Raw genomic sequence first — 21,455 nt, forward strand, 5'->3', positions numbered from 1 at the left:
TGCTAACAACACGTAGTCTTCGGTTCGCCTTTCCCGCAATATTATCTGTGTGATCTTTCCAATTTAAGTTGTTTGTTATTGTTATCTCTAAGTACGTAGTTGAATTTACAATCTTTAGTTTTGTACGATTTATTAAACCGATTCCCTTTAGGACTTGTGTGGATGACTTCACACTATTCACCCACTTGCCACTTTTTGCAGCATACAGATATCTTGTGGAAGTCATTTTGCAGTTGGTTTTGATTTTCTGATGACTTAACTAAGCTATGTATTGAAGAATCACCTGCAAACAATCTAAGAGGGCGGCTCAGATTTTCTCCTAAATCTTTTATATGTATTAGGAGCGCCAGAGGGCCTGCCTGTAATACTTTCTTGGGGTTCGCCAAATATCACTTCCGATTTACTCTGACTTAACGTCAACTACTACGAACTGTAACTTTTGTGACAGGAAAGCAAAAATCCAGCCGCACAACTGAGACGATACTCCATAGCCACTCAACTTGATTAAAAGACGGTAGTGTGGAATGGTATCGAAAACCTTTTGGAAATCCTCAGATATGGAATCACTTCAGATATGGAATCACCATGTCGATAGCACTCAATACTTCACGAGAATAAAGAGGTAGTTGTGTTGCACAAGAACGATATTTTCTGAATCCGTGCTATGTGTCAGTAGATCGTTTGCGTTGAAGTAATTCATAATACTGGAACTCAGTATACGTTCCAGAGTCCTATAGCAAATCTACGTAATTGTTTGAGGTTCGTAATTCAGCGGATTAGTCTTATGTCCTTTCTTGAGTAGCAGTTTTACCTATGCAACTTTCCAGTCTTTAGATACGAATCTCTCGTCGAGCGAGAGGTTGTTTATGATTGCTAGGCATGAAACTACTACATCAGCATATTTTGAAAGGATCCTGACTTGTATGCAATCTGGACTGGAAGACTTGCCTTTACTAAGTGATTTAAGATGCTTCGCTACCGTGAGGGCATATACTTCTAAGTTACTAATGTTGGCAGCAGTTCTTGATTCGAATTCTGGAATATTTACTTCGTCTTCTTTGATGAAGGGATTCCAGGAAACCATATATAGTAACTCGGCTTTGGTGGCACTGTCATCGTTAATATTAGCATCGCTATTGGGCAGTGAAGATACAGATTGCATCTTGCTGCTGGTGTATTTCACGTAAGACCGGAATCGCTTTTGATTTTCTGCCAGATTTTGAGTCATAGCTTCGTTGTAGAGACTAGTAATGGCATCTCGCATTTAAATCCGCGGTAAATTTCGAGCTTCCTTAAAACTTTCCCAATAATGGGAATTTTGCCTTATTTTAAAATTGACAGTTTTTTTGTTGCTTCTGCAACAGTGTTGTGACATGTTTTGTGTACCATGGGGAATCAGTTCCGTCTCTTATTAATTTTTTTGTATAAATCTCTCAACTGCTGTCGATACTATTTCTTTGAACGTAGTCGACGCTGACATGGTTAGTTCGGAAGAAATAGACACTCTCTCTTTAGGCAGGTGTCAACCGAATTTTTATCTGCTTTTTTAATAGGTATGTTTTGCATTTATTTTTGCTGGATTTGGATGTTGCGGTGGTCATTCTCGCTACAATAACCTTGTGGTTACAAATCCCTGTATCTGACATGATGCTCCTTATATGCTCGGGTTTATTTGTGGTTAAGAGTCGAACTATAAGTTTAATAAGCCACGGCTGCAAAATACTAACACGAATTCTTTACAGACGAATGGAAAAACTGGTAGAAGCCGACCTCGGGGAATATCAGTTTGGATTTCGTAGAAATGTTGGAACACGTGACGCAATACCGACCCTACGACTTATCTTAGGAAATAGATAAGGAAAGGCAAATCTACGTTTCTAGCATTTGAATACTTAGAGAAAGCTTTTGAAAATGTTGACTGGAATACTCTCTTTCGAATTCTGAAGGTGACAGGGGTAAATGCAGGGAGCGAAAGGCTATTTACAATTTGTCCAGAAACCAGATGGCAGTTATAGGAGTCGAGGGAGATAAAAGGGAAGCAGTGGTTGGGAAAGGAGTGAGACAGAGTTGTAGCCTATCCCCGATGTTATTCAATCTGTATATTGAGCAAGCAGTAAAGGAAACAAAAGAAAAATTCGTAGTAGGAATTAAAATCCATGCAGAAGAAATAAAAACTTGGAAGAGCAGCTAAACGGAATGGACAGTGTCTTGAAAGGAGAATATAAGATGAACATCAACAAAAGTAAAACGAGGATAATGGAATGTAGACGAATTAAATCGGGTGATGCTGAGGGAATTAGATTAGGAAATGAGACGCTTAAAGTGGTAAATGAGTTCTGCTATTTGGGGAACAAAATAACTGATGATGGTCGAAGTAGAGAGGATATAAGATGTAAACTGGAAATGGCAAGGAAAGCGTTTCTGAGGAAGAGAAATTTGTGGGACAACTTGACTAGAAGAAGGGATCTCTTGGTAGGGCATATTCTGAGTTATCAAGGGATCATCAATTTAATATTGGAGGGCAGCATGGAGGGTAAAAATCGTAGAGGGAGACCAAGACATGAATACACTAAACAAATTCAGGAGGATATAGGTTGCTGTAGGTACTGGGAGATGAAGAAGCTTGCACAGGATAGAGTAGCATGGAGAGCTGCATCAAACCAGTCTCTGGACTGAAGATCACAACGACAACAAGAGGTCGAGTATGTTTTCGCAATCATTTACACTTCAAATCGGCATCTGAACTAAACATTTATTTTCGCCAACATATCGAAGATAGACTGAATTCACCACCAACTACAATTGTATGAGTTGGGTAGCGATTTGAGATGATGCTCAAGTTTTCTTTGAGCCTTTCAGCTGAGTCAGGAGATAAGAGAGACCAATTACTAATTTACTCCTGTTCTCAAGTATAACCTCTCCACATCCGAATTCACGGGAATTATCTATTTCAATTTCGCTGCAAGGTAAGCTAATTCTAATAGCAACGAACATGCCGCCACCAGCTGTATTTAATCTATTCGTTCTGAACACCATTAGGTCGGTTGCAAATATTTAGGCTAAACTTATCTCTAGCCTTAGCCAACTTTCATACCTATAACGATTGGGGCCTTAGGGCTTTCTATTAGCGCTTGGTGCTCTGTTTCTTCCCCAACACAGCTAGGACAGTTCACTACTATAGTACCTGTGGTTCCTAGGTCCACCCTCGTCCTGTGTTTGTGTTTGAGCTGCATCCCTTGAAACTGAAGCCCTTCTTGCTTTTCCGAGAGCCCTTGTAACCTAAAAAAAAAAACACCGGAGTCCACTCCACACAGCCCTAGTTACCAGTGTAGCCACCTCCCGGCTGTAATAGAGAACATATTACTTTTGTATGACTGTAAGACATAATGAAGAAATAACAGAATAATTTTTAAATAGAATTTCGGGAGGGCCACAGAACGAAATCAAGAGAAATCTCGGGGAACATGTAATGAAGCGAAAAACCTGTGATTAGAAAAGATCTGAATCTGAAGACATAGATTTCAGAACACAAACAAAAAAGAAATATCAAATCTGGGAAATGTCTGTCACAGCATTCAAACAGCAGGATATCGGTCCTATTGTGGCATGATTACACTGGGTTGTTCTCGTATTAGCCTCTGACAAACGTTTTACCTACATTAACTGTATTCGCAGTTGCGAATAAGGACTACAATCAGCTGCATTATGAAATTACGACAATGAAAATTTGTGTCGGATCGGGATTCGAACTCGGCTTTCCCGTTTATCGCGAGCGGTCGCCTTACCATTTGAGGACGACTCTCTGCCAGACCCAAACCATGTCCTCAATCGTGTGTCTGCAACCTGTACTCGTACATCCATTATGTTCATTCCTATACAGGGGAGACATTTTACTTGAAAGTCTCTTGTCGGATAAATACGTTATTGCAGTGCCTGTGTTAATTCGAACTGCGTTGCATCGTAATTCGGAATAACACAGGTGCTGCAATATCGTAACATTTTACATTTCTGAAAACTGCCGCTCAAGATAGATGTGACACTTTATTAGTGCCGCATTCAACGTTGAAGAGACAGGGATCAACGTGTGATCTGTTTCACGACGTCCGAGAATTGAACCCAGCGTATTAGGGTACAAATGTCATCTTCCTAGTAATTATTAAACTTTACTAAGAGACTGCGCTGTGCTCAGAATGAAATGTACATACTGCTGTGATACTACGCGTCTAATGCACTGTCTTCTATTGCTTTTTAACCATGTGCGTGCTAGAGGCAGTGGCTGCTCGTTCCCTGTACATTCAGCTTTGTGGGGAACCCGTGACGTCATTTACAAAGAGTGCTTATCTTTTTTCTTCCCGTTTTCCTTTTATCTCCGATTATGTTTACGTTTTGACTATTCATGTGTTACCTCAAATGACAACGTTTCTTTCTTCTGAAGGAAAAATGAAGCACTGATAGAGCCACGCAGAAAGATGACGTTGGTTACCAAACGTTTCACCAAACGTGTTTGCCTTCGCATTCTACGTGCTGAGTTATAGTCCAGTTATGGACCGTTACGGTAGTACATGGTGCGATAAATCACTCCTGAGTGCTGCAGCATTGATTTCACATCGTGTGCGGTTGTCAAGTGTACCTTTGTGGTAGTATAACAATATCAGAAACTGAAAATAGAATATTGTCATCATCATCAGTTATCTGCTATATTAGCAGGTCCTTTGCCTCTCCATTTTCTGCGATCCATTGCTTCCTTCTTAAGGCTGCTGTATGTTGTACAGTCCATCATGTCATCCAGTATCTGGAATCTCTTCCTTCCTCGCTTCCTTTTCCCTTCTACATAACCTTCTAAAACTGTTTTTATCAGTCCGTCATTCTTTCTTAATATATGCCCAATACAATTTCTTTTTCTTCTCTTTATTACATCTAGTAACTGCCTTTTCTCTCCCACTCTTCTCAGTACTTCTTCATTTTTTACTCTGTCCATCCAACTTATTCTTTCCATCTTCCGCCATATTGTAGCGAAAAGTATTACGAGAAAATGGCATTTGACGATGAATAAAAAAGCTTTGGAACCTAATAGAAATTAGTCATATTTCTGACATTTTTAAAAATTAAGAAGGCTGTTAAACAACTGTCCTGAACTTTGCAAAATAATTGGATCCTCTTCAGGTGCGTACCACTGCTGACAGAAACTGTAAGGGATCCCACGAACATAGATATTAGTATCCGACACCCAGGTCGATAGCAGATAGGAGTCGATTGTCGAGCGCTGCAGGAGGCAGTGAGATTAGTGTCGAGTGAAAGCGGTACTGTGAACACTGGCAAAAAAAAAAAAAAAAAAAAAAAAAACAAATAAAAAAAATAAATAAATAAATAAAAATAAATAAATAAATAGTGGTCAAGCAGAGTTCGGTGTCAATGGCGGATGTGGCGAGTGAGGAGTAAATTGTAAATTCACCGGAGTGTGACAAATGAGCGCGTCGCCTTATCGTCGTGGGGTTGACCCCTCATCAATACCGATTCGCGAGTGATATGAAACCAAAAGTGACAAGTGCCGAATTACGTGTTTCGCGTCAACCGCGTCGGCCAGCAACAACCATGGATTGCAGTGAGGATTGTTGTGAATGTTAACCATCATCATTGAGTGTGACGAAGTACTTGAAATCAGCAACCAATAAAAGATATAACCGTAATTAAACGTGTAAGGCGAAGGTAGCAACTGCCTCAGAATTTGTGTGTTAGTAGAAAATACGTATCAGTTTGTATATCGCAACCTTTGTGATCTTTAATAATGGAAAAACTTTCAGTCATTAATTATACCGTCTCAGAACAGCCGCACTCTGTTGAAACACCCCCGAAACCACAGCAGAAAAACTGATGGCCTTTCATCCATTAAGCATACGAAAATGGTTCAAATGGCTCTGAGCACTATGGGACGCAACTGCTGAGGTCATAAGTCCCCTAGAACTTAGAACTATTTAAACCTAACTAACCTAAGGACAACACACACAGCCATGCCCGAGGCAGGATTCGAACCTGCGACCGTAGCGGTCGCGGTAGTTGATGGTGGCTCCACAATGGCATGGACTGTGTCTACATGGAATGGGCTGGGCCATCTGGTCCAACTGAACCGATCATTGACCGGGTATGGTTACGTTCGGCTACTTGGAGACGATTTGTAGCAAACAAAGATGTAATTTTTAGGATGACAATGCGTCATGTCACCGGGGGATTGATTTGAAGAACATTCTGGACATTTCCAGAATGAAATTTTCACTCTGCAGCGGAGTGTGTGCTGATATGAAACTTCCTGGCAGATTAAAACTGAGTGCCAGACCGAGACTCGAATTCGAGACCTCTTCCTTTCGCGAGAAAGTGCTCATATCAGCGCACACTCCACTGCCGAGTGAAAATTTCATTTTGGAAACATCCCCCAGCCTGTGGCTAAGCCATGCCGCCGCAATATCCTTTCTTCCAGGAGGGCTAGTTCTGCAAGGTTCGCAGGAGGTCTTCTGTGAAGTTTGGAAGGTAGGAGACGAGGTACTGGTGGAATTAAAGCTGTGAGGTCGGGTCGTGAGTCGTGCTTGGGTAACTCAGTTGGTAGAGCACTTGCCCGCGAAAGACAAAGGTCCCGAGTTCGACTCTCGGTCGGGCACGCAGTTTTAATCTGCCAGGAAGTTTAACATTCTGGACAGTTCGAGCTGATGATTTGTCCACCCATATCGCCCGACAGAAGTCCCAACGAACATTTATGGAACATAAACGAGAGATCATTTCGTGTACGAAATCGTGAACAGGCAACACTTCCACAATTATGGACGACTGTAGAGGCAGAATGGCTCAGTACTTCTGCATGGGACTTCCAGCGACATGTTAAGTCATTGCCACGTCTATTGGCTGCAATACGCTGGGCAAAACGAGGTCCGACATGATGCTGGGAGTTGTCCCATGACTTTTGTCGCCTCAGTGTAAACATTTGTTGCCGGGATCACTACAGATTTGTGATCATGCTTCCACGTGTACAGACACGCTTATTAAATGAGTGCTCGGTGCTCATCGCTGTATGCCCAAAGTTCGTGTTGCAAATGTAATAGCTCTTAATAATTGATAATAACACGAGTAGGAAGATCAACATGCGAGAACATCTATCTACAGTGTTTTTATGAATGGTGAGCTGTACATGTTACGAGAGTAGTAACTCAAGCTGAATGTCTTGTCGGAATACTGCGCATTTCAGAACGAAGACCAGCGAGCATGCGACATTTGTAAATGCCAAGCCTCGAACATTACGGCACAGCCTGAGAATTCCAAATGACCCGAGGCGGCATACTGACGGGTCCTGAGCAGCGCAGCAGTGGCCCTGGGAGTCGCTTTTTTCTTCACCCATTCCTCGCACTGTCCCACCCCACCCACTACACCTCCCGCCCTTCCCCACCCGGGACACGCCATCACGACGACCAATTCAGCGGGCAGCTGACGACGACACTGCGATATCCCGGATGATATATAGAGACAATCTCCTTAACGCGACGCGGCGGACCGGTCGCCCGCACAACTCAGCTTCGGCGCCAATATCTGCGAACGCAGGCGTCGGCTCCGAAGGAGTGGGACGAGGCGAGGCGAGGCGAAGCAGACACCGAGACGTACAGCTCCGGGAGGCCGCGCGACCAATAACCAGCGCGAGCTGCACTGACGCGTACACCGACTCTTTGCTGTACCCAATTGTTCTCCCAGAGCTAAGGCAGTGTACTGGATCTGCTGGCAGCGACCGTAGCGTTCATGAAAGGGCAGAGACAAGGACATGAAACAAATAACAACATGGCTCCAGTTTCATCAGAGGATCAAGACCAACTGAACACCATTAAACATTTGATATAGTTTTGTAAACAAAGAGTTGAATTTTTATATGTTTGTTGCTTGAGTTCGAACTCCGTACAACAACATCACCACCACCACCACCACCACCACCACCACCTTCATCAACGACTGGACATTTTGGCCCGTTCAGTCTACTTCAGAACTGATCAAGCCATCTCTTCATTGGACCTCCTAAGGATTTTTTGCCTCTTGGTCTATACTACTTTCTGGCTTCAGTGATCATCATCACCACCATCTACATCAACGATTGGGCCTTTTGGTCCGTTCAGTCGTCGTCAAGACTGATCAAGCCATCTCTTCATTGGTTTTCCTAAAGATCTTCTGCCTCTTGGTTTATATTGTTTTCCGGCTCCAGTGATTCTTTTATCTGGCGTACAGTCTATCCATTACACTCTTTCCATCTTACTGATTTTGTTTTATTATGTTAGTTATATTCTGCGTATTCAGTTAAGCTCGAATGTCATCATTCATCTTTTCATGCATCAAAATACATCCAGCCACGTAACTAAGGAAATTCCCTTAATATGCTCCTATTCTCTTTTCATCTCTCTTCGTAAGGGTCTATTCTCTGCATCGATAGAGCAGTACTGGTACAGCCATAACATTATACACTACTGGCCATTAAAATTGCTACACCACGAAGATGACATGCTACAGACGCGAAATTTAACCGACTGGAAGAAGATGCTGTGATATGCAAATCATTAGCTTTTCAGAGCATTCACACAAGGTTGACGCCGGTGGCGATACCTACAACGTGCTGACATGAGGAAAGTTTCCGACCGATTTCTCATACACAAACAACAACAAAAAATGGCTCTGAGCACTATGGAACTCAACTGCTGTGGTCATTAGTCCCCTAGAACTTAGAACTACTTAAACCTAACTAACCTAAGGAAATCACACACACCCATGCCCGAGGCAGGATTCGAACCTGCGACCGTAGCAGCAGCACGGCTCCGGACTGGAGCGCCTAGAACCGCACGGCCACCGCGGCCGGCACACAAACAACAGTTGACCGGCATTGCCTGGTGAAATGTTGTTGTGATGCCTCGTGTAAGGAGACATGCGTACCATCACGTTTCCGACTTTGATAAAGGTCGGATTGTAGCCTATCGCGATCGCGGTTTATCGTATCGCGAAATTGCTGCTCGCGTTGGTCGAGATCCAATGCCTTTTAGCAGAATATGGAATCGGTGGGTTCAGGAGGGTAATACGGAACGCCGTGCTGGATCCCAACGGCCTCGTATCACTAGTAGTCGAGATGACAGTCATCTTACCCGCATGGCTGTAACGGATCGTGCAGCCACGTCTCGATCCCTGAGTGAACAGATGGGGACGTTTGCAAGACAACAACCATGTGGACGAACAGTTCGACGACGTTTGCAGCAGCATGGACTATCAGCTCGGAGACCATGGCTGCGGCTACCCTTGACGCTGCATCACAGACAGGAGCGAATGTGATGGTGTACTCAAGGACGAACCTGGGTGCACGAATGGCAAAACGTCATTTTTTCGGATGAATCCAGGTTCTGTTCACAGCATCATGATGGTCGCACATTGGAAGCGTGTATTCGTCATCGCCATACTAGCGTATCACCCGGCGTGATGGTATGGGGTGCCATTGGGTACACGTCTCGGTCACCTCTCGTTCGCATTGACGGCACTTTGAACAGTGGACGTTACATTTCAGATGTGTTACGAGCCGCGGCTCTACACTTCATTCGATCCGTGCGAAAGCCTACATTTCAACAGGATAATACACGACCGCATGTTGCAGGTCCTGTACGGGCCTTTCTGGATACAGAAAATGTCCGACTGCTGCCCTGGCCAGCACATTCTCCAGATCTCTCACCAATTGAAAACGTCTGGTCAATGGTAGCCGAGCAACTGGCTCGTCACAATACGCCAGTCACTACTCTTGATGAACTGTGGACTTGTGTTGAAGTTGCACGGGCAGCTGTACCTATACACCCCATCCAAGCTTTGTTTGACTCAATGCGGAGGCGTATCAAGGCCGTTATTACGGTCAGAGGTGGTGGTTCTGGGTACTGATTTTTCAGGATCTATGCACCCAAATTGCGTGAAAATGTAATCACATGTCAGTTCTAGTATAATATATTTGTCCATTGAATACCCTTTTATCATCTGCATTTCTTCTTGGTGTAGCAATTTTAATGGCCAGTAGTGTAAAATTTCAGTAGAGTATCTCTGCGGACTTTCTTTCCCAGTGCATTGTGTAAGGTTCCACAGAATTAGTTAAAGAGACCTAACCTGTACTGCATTGCTTTGTTAGGCCCGTATGCAATACTGAAGCCTTAATACACTGCAGGAAAAAATTAATATACCCTTGTTGACGTTTCCAATTCATTCAGTACTTATTGTTGGAACAGTGCATATGGAATACATAAAATGATTACGTTTACAAATCAATAGCACAGGCTGTACTGAGATACCAGTTATCGACCCATGCTAAACACCCACATTAGTACGTGATGTAAGCTCTGTGGGTGGCAATGCAGGCGCAGACTCTGGCATCCAGTCGATCGTACAGATGGAGAATACTGTGCTGGAATACGTTATGACACGGCTGCTCGACCTGTTCACGTAGTTGTGTAAGAGTTGTTGGCTGACGAGTCGCACAAGTCATTTCTCGTTCCATCATATCCCGCAGGTGTTCGATTGGAAACAAGTCCCGAGATCGCGCTGGTCAGGGAAGCTACTGCACGTCTTGCAGAGCACGTGGTAAAAAATAAAAAATTAAAAAAAATGTCGTGTGACTAGGGCCTCCCGTCGGGTAGACCGTTCGCCGGGTTCAAGTCTTTCGATTTGACGCCACTTCGGCGACTTGCACGTCGATGGGGATGAAATGATGATGATTAAGACATCGCAACACCCAGTCCCTGAGCGGAGAAAATCTCCGACCTAGCCGGGAATCGAACCCGAGCCCTTAGTAGTCACATTCTGTCGCGCTGGCCACATTTATTTTTATTGTTCTCATTGTTGCTCGATTTCGTTCGTTGAATTTGTTCGGTGCGGATGTCCCATGACACCTGTTCAAGTTGAGTGTTGAGCCGTTGAATCAGTTTTTTATTGCAGAGGGCAGCTAACCCTCTGACCGAGGACGCTGAGCTACCGTGCCGGCGTCCACTCAGCTACCGGGGGCGGACAGTGCACGTGGTGTTTCATAGGCAGCGTGTGGGCGAGCATTATCCTGTTGGAACGACACATCACCTTCCTGCTGCAAGAACGGCAAGAGAACGGGTCTAACAATCTTCTGCACGTACTGAGCGCTGGTTATCGTCCCCTCCAGAAACGTCAAAGGTGAACGAGAGTCGTAGCTCATCGCACCCTAGACCATAAGGCCTGGGGTGAGGCCAGTGTGTCTCGGACGAATGCACCCATTGAGACAGCGCTCACCAGATCTACGTCGTACACGCAAACTACCATCACTTGCATGTAGGTAGAATCTGCTTTAATTGCTGAAGACCACGGCCCTCCATCCCATCTTAAGGGGAGGTTCACTATCTTTGGCCCAAAAAAAGCGTGTTCTTTGAGAAATTTTTTCTAGGGATGTGTTATAGATACCAATGTCAAATTTGGTCAAAATGTTTATTGATATTTTCTCTACAAACTGGAATTTTTTCGACCGGACATGACGAAGAGCAAAGGCGGAAGTGCCGTCGGAACGAAACAGAATTTCGGTGTAGACCTCTGCCGGCCGGAGTGGCCGAGCGGTTCTAGGCGCTTCAGTCTGGAACCGAGAGGCCGCTACGGTCGCAGGTTCGAATCCTGCCTCGGGCATGGGTGTGTGTGATGTCCTTAGGTTAGTTAGGTTTAAGTAGTTCTAAAGTTCTAGGGGACTGATGGCCTCAGTAGTTAAGTCCCATAGTGCTCAGAGTCATTTGAACCATTTGAGCCTCCACGCGCGGTATGTCACATGTCAGCCGGCTCGTTTGAAATGAAAACTGAGTTGACGTTAAGGAAGTATATAAGATTCTTTAGCAGTTGCACCCCTCTTCAGTTATTTGGACCATAGGAAACAAAATGGCGGCCATTTGAAAAAATAGGGTTTTTTTCGTCGATTTTTCGACTTCGTCGGCCAAGTAAGAATATTTATAGTTGATGGATCGGAATAAAAGTGGTACAACTCCTAGACAACAACTCCTAGACAATTTAGTTAGCTTCGTCGGAAACAAGGAATCATGCCAATCGGTTCAATAGATTTGAAGTTACCATACTGCGCGATAAAAAGAAAACGTCATTTCGAAAAAAAAGGCGTTTGAAGTTTTGACTACATATAAATGCAATATTATGCAACGTAGGTTCAATTTGCGGTTCCGGGTCCATAAACTAGCCCTTCCTCTTCCTCACAGAGGGCGTTCTGCTCGATCTGGGCCATCCTGCGCTGCTCCAGAGCCGCTCGTACTGCCGGTGACAAGCGGTTTTCGGCCGCTTGAATCCGGTAGTCGTCCGAATGCTTGGCCAACTGCGTCGAATAAAGTCCAGGATGACGTCCATCGTTATCATGGTCTTCAGAATTGCTGAATACCCTTCGTTGAAGCTGCTCACTGCCAGAAAATTTGCAGTCTCCACAGTCTTCCCATCAGAATGTAAATGCTGGGGGGCTAACTTCCAAACACACGCGCTCAGACTTTCATTTGAATTTAGTGTGTTTCCTCCCAAGCACCGGTACAATAAAAAAAAAAAAAAACTGGTGCGTGGAAAAGGCCGATTTCAGGCAGGCGAATTTTTTTGTTCAACCGCGAATAACAAACATTTCCATTCCGTATTCGGGAAAACCGTTTCAGGGGTGTATTCTAAGCACTTTTATCGATCCAAAAATGCAATTTAAAAATATAGATTTTTTGAACCCAAAGATAGTAAACCTCCCCGTAGGTGATCCCCCGACGGCGTGAGTGGAAGACGGTTCAAAATGGTTCAAATGGCTCTGAGCACTATGGGACTTAGCTTCTAAGGTCATCAGTCCCCTAGAACTTAGAACTACTTAAACTTAACTAACCTAAGGACATCACACACATACATGCCCCAGGCAGGATTCGAACCTGTGACCGTAGCAGTAGGGCGGTTCCAGAATGAAGCGCCTAGAACCGCTCGGTCACAGAGGCCGACTCGCAAGTTTTGGTTACATCGTCGTTGCATATATTAAAAAGAGAGGATGAGAGGGGTCACCCTTGTCTAACTCCTTGGTTTAGGTCAGCCATATTATGTCTGCTGTTTGCTATTTTTTTATTTCTAATTTGTTGTTCATATATAAAACCTGTATAAATCTTATGAGAAGGGATCATTCTATTTCTGAAAATTTTCCACAGTTACTTCGATGCACTTTACCAAACGCCTTTCCGTAGTCAATGAAGGCAAGAAATGTTGGTAAACTCAATTCACGGTGATTTTCTATTAGTTGTGTCATGGTGAAGATACAGCCTGAGCAGGATCTGCGCTTTCCTAAACGATGTTGGGCATCACAAAATACAGTTGCAGCGATTGGCGGTACTCAGTTTGTTACAATTCTGTCACACAATTTATAAAGTGAATTCAGAAGGCCTCTACAGTTCTGGCATTCATTCTCTCTCTGTCCTTGATGAAAAAATCAGCAACAAAGAAAGCTTGAGTCAGACCTTGAGGCGTGCCCAGATAACCTAATGGTTCAGGCGACATGTGGCGAAAAGAAGAAATCAAGGTTCGTGTCCCGATATGGCGCACATCTCCAAAATTCGCGAGGCATTCGTTACATTGTAGGTTCGGCGTATCTACACGATAGGCACTGATACGTTTCCATATCGCTGCATGTTAGTTGACTTCAGCCATATTTTAGCGTATGTAAGTGACCTCTGGTCTTAACTTACTACTTTTCTGTAATAGGCAGTCACCTTAATAGCAACAGCAAAATATACTGTATTTTAGCATTGAATGTTTGTTCCTATGTAATGTAATGTAATTGTACCTCATTGCGGTAACCGGTCTCTGTACACAAAGGTGCGCAGAGGTTTCTCGATCCCTGATTACGTTTATAGGGAACTAGTGGGAAGTCGGTGTGCCGTAACCGCGCGACGCAGACCTGCGCAGCCGAGCTTGGCAACTCCTGCGGTCTGCGCCCGGAACTCGAGGACTCGGTAGCGCCTTAGACTGCTCCCCTCTCGCGCTTTAATCCAAATGGACCGTTCCTACAGCAAACCACTTAGTTGCGTTTTCGCAATTACAGCCCTGGCAAGCTGCAAGCGCGGCGGGGATCTTCCGGCGGCCCTCCCGCGTAACGCGACTCGTTTGTTAGAGAGATTATTGTGCAGCTGCTGCTGCCGCGCTTCCAACAATGTGGCGCGGTTTCTCCGTTGCCGAGGCAACGGCGCTGGTTTATTTCATTTTATTTCTTTCGCACTAAAGGAAGTACCTTGAAATTTCCGCCCTTGCCGTAATTGAAGTTGTATTTGAAGTTTAGTCCTTCGAAAAATAATTGATGGTTCTCGTTAATTTTTTCTCGGAATTAGCGCGAATGAATTTCCCCGATAAAAGCTAACTTAAATTTTAACAGTTTCAGACCTAATATCTTAAACCAGAAAGCAGCTTATTCTTTGATCGTTTTTAATGATAGTGAGTTATTAATACGTAAATAACGAATTCCATCGTATAACTAAGAAACATCATTACATTGTATCCTGTGTCGGTCCATGAGACGCCTTCACTGCTGCAGAAATCTCATCTGTTTGCTAAATAAATACTTTATTTATTCTGGTGGTTCATATGGTTCAAATGGCTCTGAGCACTATGGGACTTAACATCTGAGGTCATCAGTCCCCTAGAACTTAGAACTACTTAAACCTAACTAACCTAAGGACGTCACACACATCCATGCCCGAGGCAGGATTCGAACCTGCGACCGTAGCGGTTGCGCGGTGCCAGACAGTAGCGCCTAGAACCGCTCGGCCACCCTGCCCAGCTCTACTTATCCGCAATGGCTTATATTTCCCTACATTCAGAGATAGCTGACATTGATACGCCAGCTAGAAATTTTGTCTACGTCATGTTGTATTCTTCTACAAATACCGTTGGTGTTTGAGTTTCTCATGCTTGTTAGTTTCTTACACACAAAGTATTACTTGCAGACACATTTATTGATTAATTTCATCTTTTGTGCTTATTATCTTGTAAAAACTTTATTTGCTGCGTTATAGATTCCTTAAATAGTTCTCGTAGATGCCACCTACGGAGAATTTGGAAATCAGAGTCCCTATCTCCAGTGGTAGCTGTCTCGCATATGGAATTTTGATTGTTTCAGACAAAAATTTTTGCGTCTTTAATTGAAACTTACTGGCAGATTAAACTGTGTGCCGGACCGAGACTCGAACTCGGCATCTTTGCCTTCCGCGAGCAAGTGCTCTACCAGCTGGGGTACCCAAGCAAGCGTCGGCTTTACTTCCGCCAGTACTTCTCTTCATTCTAGTTTATTAATTATTTCCGTCCCCTGTTGTACAGGAAGGTCGATAATTTCTTGTTGAGCCATACTCACTGTTCAACTACAACAAATAGATTCAATAATAACTGAACGAATAGTTCTTCTTATGGGGCGACCGCAACTGTACACGTCCATTTTGAAAAATGAAGGAAGCGCAGAACAGTTGCTTAATCCACAATTATTTATTGTGTACACGACCGGTTTCGGAATACTTAGAGTACCACCATCTGTTGTAAAAAATAAAATCGCTCAATCATGCGAGGTCACCCTCACCCCAATGCTGTCGCGGAACCAAAAGTTCCGTGTCAAACGGGTAAAAGAGACAAAAATTCCATAACAACCGTTCCCCCGTTCTGCGCGACCGGGAATACAAACAGGAAAACTGTGTAATAGAAAATACTAGCCGTTTTTACTATTACGTAGTTTTCCTGTAAATATTAGTCGTTTTTATTATTACTTAGTTTTCCAATTTGTGTTCCCGGTAGCGCAGCTCTGTGGAACGGTTCTTAAGGAATTCTTGTCCCATTTATCAAAAATGGTTCAAATGGCTCTGAGCACTATGGGACTTAACATCTGAGGTCATCAGTCCCCTAGAACTTAGAACTACTTAAACCTCACTAATCTAAGGACAACACACACATCCATGCCCGAGGCAGGATTCGAACCTGCGACCGTAGCGGTCGCGCGGTTCCAGACTGAAGCGCCTAGAACCGCTCGGCCACATCAGCCGGCTGACCCATTTATCCTTTTGACAGGGAACCTTAGGTTCCGCGACAGCATTTTGGTGAAGATAACCTCAGATGATGAAGTGATTTTATTTTTGTACACCAGATGATGGAACTTTAAATGTTCCGAAACCGGTCCTATACACAATAAACGAATTGTGGATTAAGGAACTGTTCTGCGGCTTCCTCAATTTTCAAAAGAATAATTGACTTAAGTGGATAAAACTGCAAGCAGTTCCTGCATAAGAGCATAATATAGTTATATTCATTATATCCACAAGTTTCTAGCAAGAAAATGGTTGTATTATCTTTCCATACTGCTTCACAACTGCACATTTTACAATTACAGCAAGTTTTTCAAATGAAAAATTAGGAGTACCAACATGAATGTAAGCATGAGAATCAGCAGCATAACTTATGCATCAAGTATACCTGATGTCACATTTTCAAAGCGAAACCTATAGCTACACGGAATGTAACTATATAATAATGTATAAAAAATTCCTACTTATAATCACCCTGTTTTCTCGGTGGGAGTGCACCTTTGTGGGATGACGCGTTGGCTTTATTAATCGGACATCTTGTCACGTATTTTTTCATCCAGTCGGTGCAGTAGACTAGCAAAATATTCTCCAGTGTTTATCCCCATAACACACTGGTAGCAACACTGACAAATGAAATCGACGACTTGTTCTTCGACGCAGCACCGCCGGTAACCGTCCTCCGCTATGAAGGCGACGTCGTTTCTGCACTGATGTGGTCCAACAACGTCTCGCTCGTTGCAACAGGTACAATCACTTTTGTTCGCATTAAAAAGTTCCAAACATTGCTGAGAAGTTTTTTTTAACGTTACTTTTGGACTGATTTCAACGAATGCGGCATCCTCCTTGCATCAAAATTTCTGGTAATCAGATCTCCATGTAACATGTATCACAACCATCCTTCTCATTTGCCGTCGTCTGTTTCATACACGTATACGAGCACTTTTTAAATGTTTTTCACCTCTGATTATAGTTTTGGCAGGTCCTTCAGCATCATTCCCAAGAGAAGTATACCCACGTTTGAATTAAGCTGGTCATTCTGTAACTTCTGAAAAGAAGGAGCTGGCTTCTAATTACTTCACAACCGTAATCATTCTCTGTAAATAACAAAACAAATGTGATACAGCGTTATTCCAGTTTATCCATTTGATACAAATACAGAGGGGTCCAAAAAATGTATCCACTGTTTAAAAGTCCATAACTGGCAAACTAATTGACGGAGTTGTCTCATCTTTGGTAGTGTAATAGTTTGTAGTTCCGGCAATCGCTACACAAGCGTTGTATTGCGTTGTTTTGTTTTGTCAGATGACAGTCGCCAGATAGTCAGTGTTTTGTTCTTAGTTGCACCTAGTTACTCGAGTAAACATGGCTGGCGCAAGGCTTACAATCTATGAAAGGAAGTCAGTTTTGAAGTGGCATTTCAAGTACGAAAACATTAATGAGGTTCAACGGCAATGGCGAAATGAGTATCAAACAGAGCCACCGACACGTTTAACGATTCGTCGCATTCGAGACAAATTTGAAGCCGAAGGCTGTGTTAAAGATGTAAACAAACAACTATCTGGACGACCTGTAACAGTAACAAGTCCAGTTACCTCCCATCGTGTGTTACAACAATTCACTCGCTCACCACAGAAGTCTGTGAGACAGTGTGCCCGTGAAACTGGAGTGAGTCGCTCAAGTGTTCGACGAGTTTTGAAGACAGCAAAGTGGAAGTGTTACATCCTACGATTGTTACACGCTATGAACGAGGACGACTCGGATCGTAGAATGGAGTACTGCGAGTGGTTTACTAACATGGTGCTCAACGATGAAGAGTTTGCAGAGATGATTGTGTAGTCTGATGAGGCACAGTTCAAATTCAATGGCACAGTAAATCGCCACAAAAAAAATGGTTCAAATGGCTCTGAGCACTATGGGACCTAACATCTTAGGTCATCAGTCCCCTAGAACTTAGAACTAATTAAACCTAAATAACCTAAGGACATCACAGACATCCATGCCCGAGGCAGGAATCGAACCTGCGACCGTAGCGGTCCCGCGGTTCCGGACTGTAGCGCCTAAAACCGCACGGCCACCGAAATCGCCACAATTGCATCTACTGGGCCGCCGAAAATCCGAACGTTCATGTAGACAAAGCCGTGAATTTGCCAGGAGTAAATGTGTGGTGTAGTTGTCTTACCGGGGCTTGATTGGGTCATTCTTCTTTGACGGCACAGTTACCGGGGAGGTGTACCTTCAGAAGCTTCAGAGATCCATTTTACCTGCCATCCGAGACTTGTATGGGGACGGAAGAGCTTACTTTCAAGAAGATGGTGCCCCAGCCCACTACCAAAATCGTGTTAGGGCGTATCTCGACGAAAATCTACCAGGAAGATGGATAGGCCGTAGAGGTGCTTTGGAGTATCCATCACGTTCCCCAGACCTAATTCCTCTGGACTTTTACCTGTGGGGAACACTAAAGGACGTCGTTTATCGACAAAATCCACGCACATTGGATGAACTTCGAGAATCCATCGTACATTCATGTGCAAATATTCAACTGAACACGTTGCAGTCAGTAGTTCGTGCTGCAGTTCTGCGGCATCGTTTGTGTGTCGGTGTTAATTGTGATCATATCGAACACCTATAGTTATATCTTTAAGTTGGACTTAAAGCTACACTTTCACCAAAAATGAGACAACTCCGTCAATTAGTTTGCAAGTTATGGACTTTTAAACAGTGGATACATTTTTTGGACCCCTATGTATATACAACACGACTGACGTATTGGCAACATGCACCAATACAACAAAAACACAACTGTATTGATACCAGTGCCATCTCTGGGCCAGGTAGAGAAATAATCTTTTTGTCTTTACTTGTCATCTTGATTACAATCAACAAAGACAGAGACTGCATATCTTCCGTCCTTATAAAATTAATAGAGATATTTTTGACAGTTGACTGAGATATTAATAAAACTGTTTTGTCTGTTTTTAGGTAAGTCAACAAGAACTCGTTTGTCAGTCATGGTGTGGCACTGTTAGCCATAGAACGTACACGCTGCAGACAACAAGAAGCCACGTAAGTAGTTTTTGCCTTTGTATAACAGGCCAATAAAATAACGTTCCTATTACTTTTTGTTTTTATACATAAATATGCTTTGGTCGGAAATAAGGGAACTGTGGAATTACCTATACATGTCATAATTTATTTGATTACTGTCAGTGTACAAAAATACTAATATATCAATTTTCATGAAAAGTTACAATAAGTTCAAAACAAGAGCCGTATATGCCATGAGACTTATTAAAGCATGTTGTGGCAAAAGTTTTACATCCCAAGCTGCACCAACAACTTTTGTTCTCTTCTGCTTATATTTTGTACTGCAGTATCTGAACTGATTCCTAATGTCATTGTCTTTCGGTACATGTTTGCCTACATTCACTAGCCGGACATATTCTGGCACACAAAAACTTCTCTTTCTGCTAGAAGAAAGTGATCGCTGAACACCTCTTTTTTCTACATGAAAAGCCATCTATAGCCACATCGTCTACATCATTCTCCACAAACCGCCTAACGGTGTATAGCTGAGGGTACTTTTGACACCACTAACCTATCCATTCTTAGCTGTTCCACTCGCGAACTGAGCAGGGGAGGTATGATTGGCGGTAAGCCTCTGTATTGGTCTGTTTTCTCGAACTTTCTCGCCGTTGTCATTTCGCAAGATGTATGTGGGAGCAAGTAATATGTTGCCCAACAGTTCCCGGAAAGTAGTCTCTCTAAATTTCAATAGTAAACCTCTCCGTGGTGCACAACGCCTCTCTTATAGTGTCTGCCACTGGAGTTTGTGGAACATTTCTGTAACGCTATCGCTCCGTCTAAACGATATTGTGAAGAAACTTGGGTCTCTTCATTGGATCTTCTATGTCTCTTTCATCAGTCCTACCTGCTAAGGATCCGAGATTGATGAACATTACTCAAGAATCGTTCGAATAAGACAGCTGTCTTGCTAACCCGAGAAGAAAGGTGAACTGATCTGCCTTTTGCCTTTCTATCTGATATAGTATATGTGAGCTGATAATATCCAAATTAAAGAACAGTACTCGATGCCACGAGTTTAGAGATCGTCTGCCGTAATATATCTTTCTCGTAGTTGATGGAGCCTGTCAACTCAATCCGTTGTGTTGTTGTAATGGCATACTGTGTGTGTGGTAAGTTCCTAGGTTTACACACTACTTAACCTAACTGAAACTAACTTACGCTAAGGACAGCACACACACTCATTCCTGAGGGAGGACTGGAATGTACGACGGGGGGAGCCACGCGAACCGTGGCAAGGCGACTAAGACCGCACGAATGGCATACTAATTTAGGACACGGTACAGTTATCTTAGCGCCATCTTCACCTTTCTTTGATAACTGTTGGATTGTTGTCAACAGAAAGCAGACAAACTGCTTAGTTTCCCTGCCATTTTACAGCAGCTACGCCGAACCTTACTGCAAACTGAAACTTTCTGCTTTTGAGATCATTTTTTTTGTTTACTAATATTTTTTTCAATGCTCTCCTGTATCCTTTTACTGTTCAACTATAAAGACCACGGTTTCTCAGCCCTTTCATCAACTTGTGAGTTGTAAAAAGAATAATCAAAAATAGTGTTTCCACCTAGTAAAAAATTGTTTGACGTAGCTCCAGCACTATTCGCTCACAACTACGGCAATTCTTGAAGTCTTGCATTGAGATGCTCGATTTACCGGTGCACACTTCATACTTTGAAATAAAACCACTTTTAGAATCGGAAAGACGCCACATTTTGTAATATGCTTAATATTTTCCGCGAAGAAAATTCATTGTAAAAATATAAGCATTTAAACTCTACACATAATTTTATGTGCAAAGTGTGCCCGGATACGTATGTCTCACTAGTATCATTTCACACGCAAAGTAACACAGGCAGTGAGAGGTACGTGTGACAGTGTATTTGTACTAAAAATGATTATTAAGTTAATAATAAGAAGAATAACTCACTACAGACGTCTTAGAAAAGTATGAAACGATGAAAATTGGCATGTGACACGCAACAGCGAGATTACAAAGGCCTTTCGTACGCTCCAATCACTATGAGTAGTGACAGCCTTCTCTATTACCTGTTTTTCGAAGGTTCAGCACAGTCGTCCTAGATGGCAGCACAACAGAGAGGCAGGTAACATGTCCCAACACACAAGTCGGTGCTCAGAGCTGGTGAGACATACGTGACCCATCAAACACAAAAGAGAAAAGTGCTTCCATGTGCACGAGGCTCTTGCGCACAACATTTTTCTCTCCAAGATTCAAAGGTTTTCTTACAAGCCAGTTTATTCTGG

The 21,455-nt window shown here is 43.2% G+C and overlaps 1 protein-coding gene across 1 annotated transcript in view; it reads left to right on the plus strand.

Moving 5' to 3' along the window:
• LOC126484489 (neural-cadherin-like) overlaps positions 1–19,214 on the plus strand; it is a 351,697-nt gene extending 332,483 nt beyond the window's left edge. Inside the window, exon 13 of the mRNA XM_050108024.1 lies at positions 19,092–19,214. Coding sequence (XP_049963981.1) covers positions 19,092–19,138 — 47 coding nt within the window. The 3' untranslated portion in view covers positions 19,139–19,214. The remainder of the gene's footprint in view (positions 1–19,091) is intronic.
• Positions 19,215–21,455: the final 2,241 nt, after the last annotated feature.

The sequence above is a fragment of the Schistocerca serialis genome, chromosome 6 (genome assembly GCF_023864345.2).
Source record: "Schistocerca serialis cubense isolate TAMUIC-IGC-003099 chromosome 6, iqSchSeri2.2, whole genome shotgun sequence".
Classification (NCBI taxonomy): domain Eukaryota; kingdom Metazoa; phylum Arthropoda; class Insecta; order Orthoptera; family Acrididae; genus Schistocerca; species Schistocerca serialis.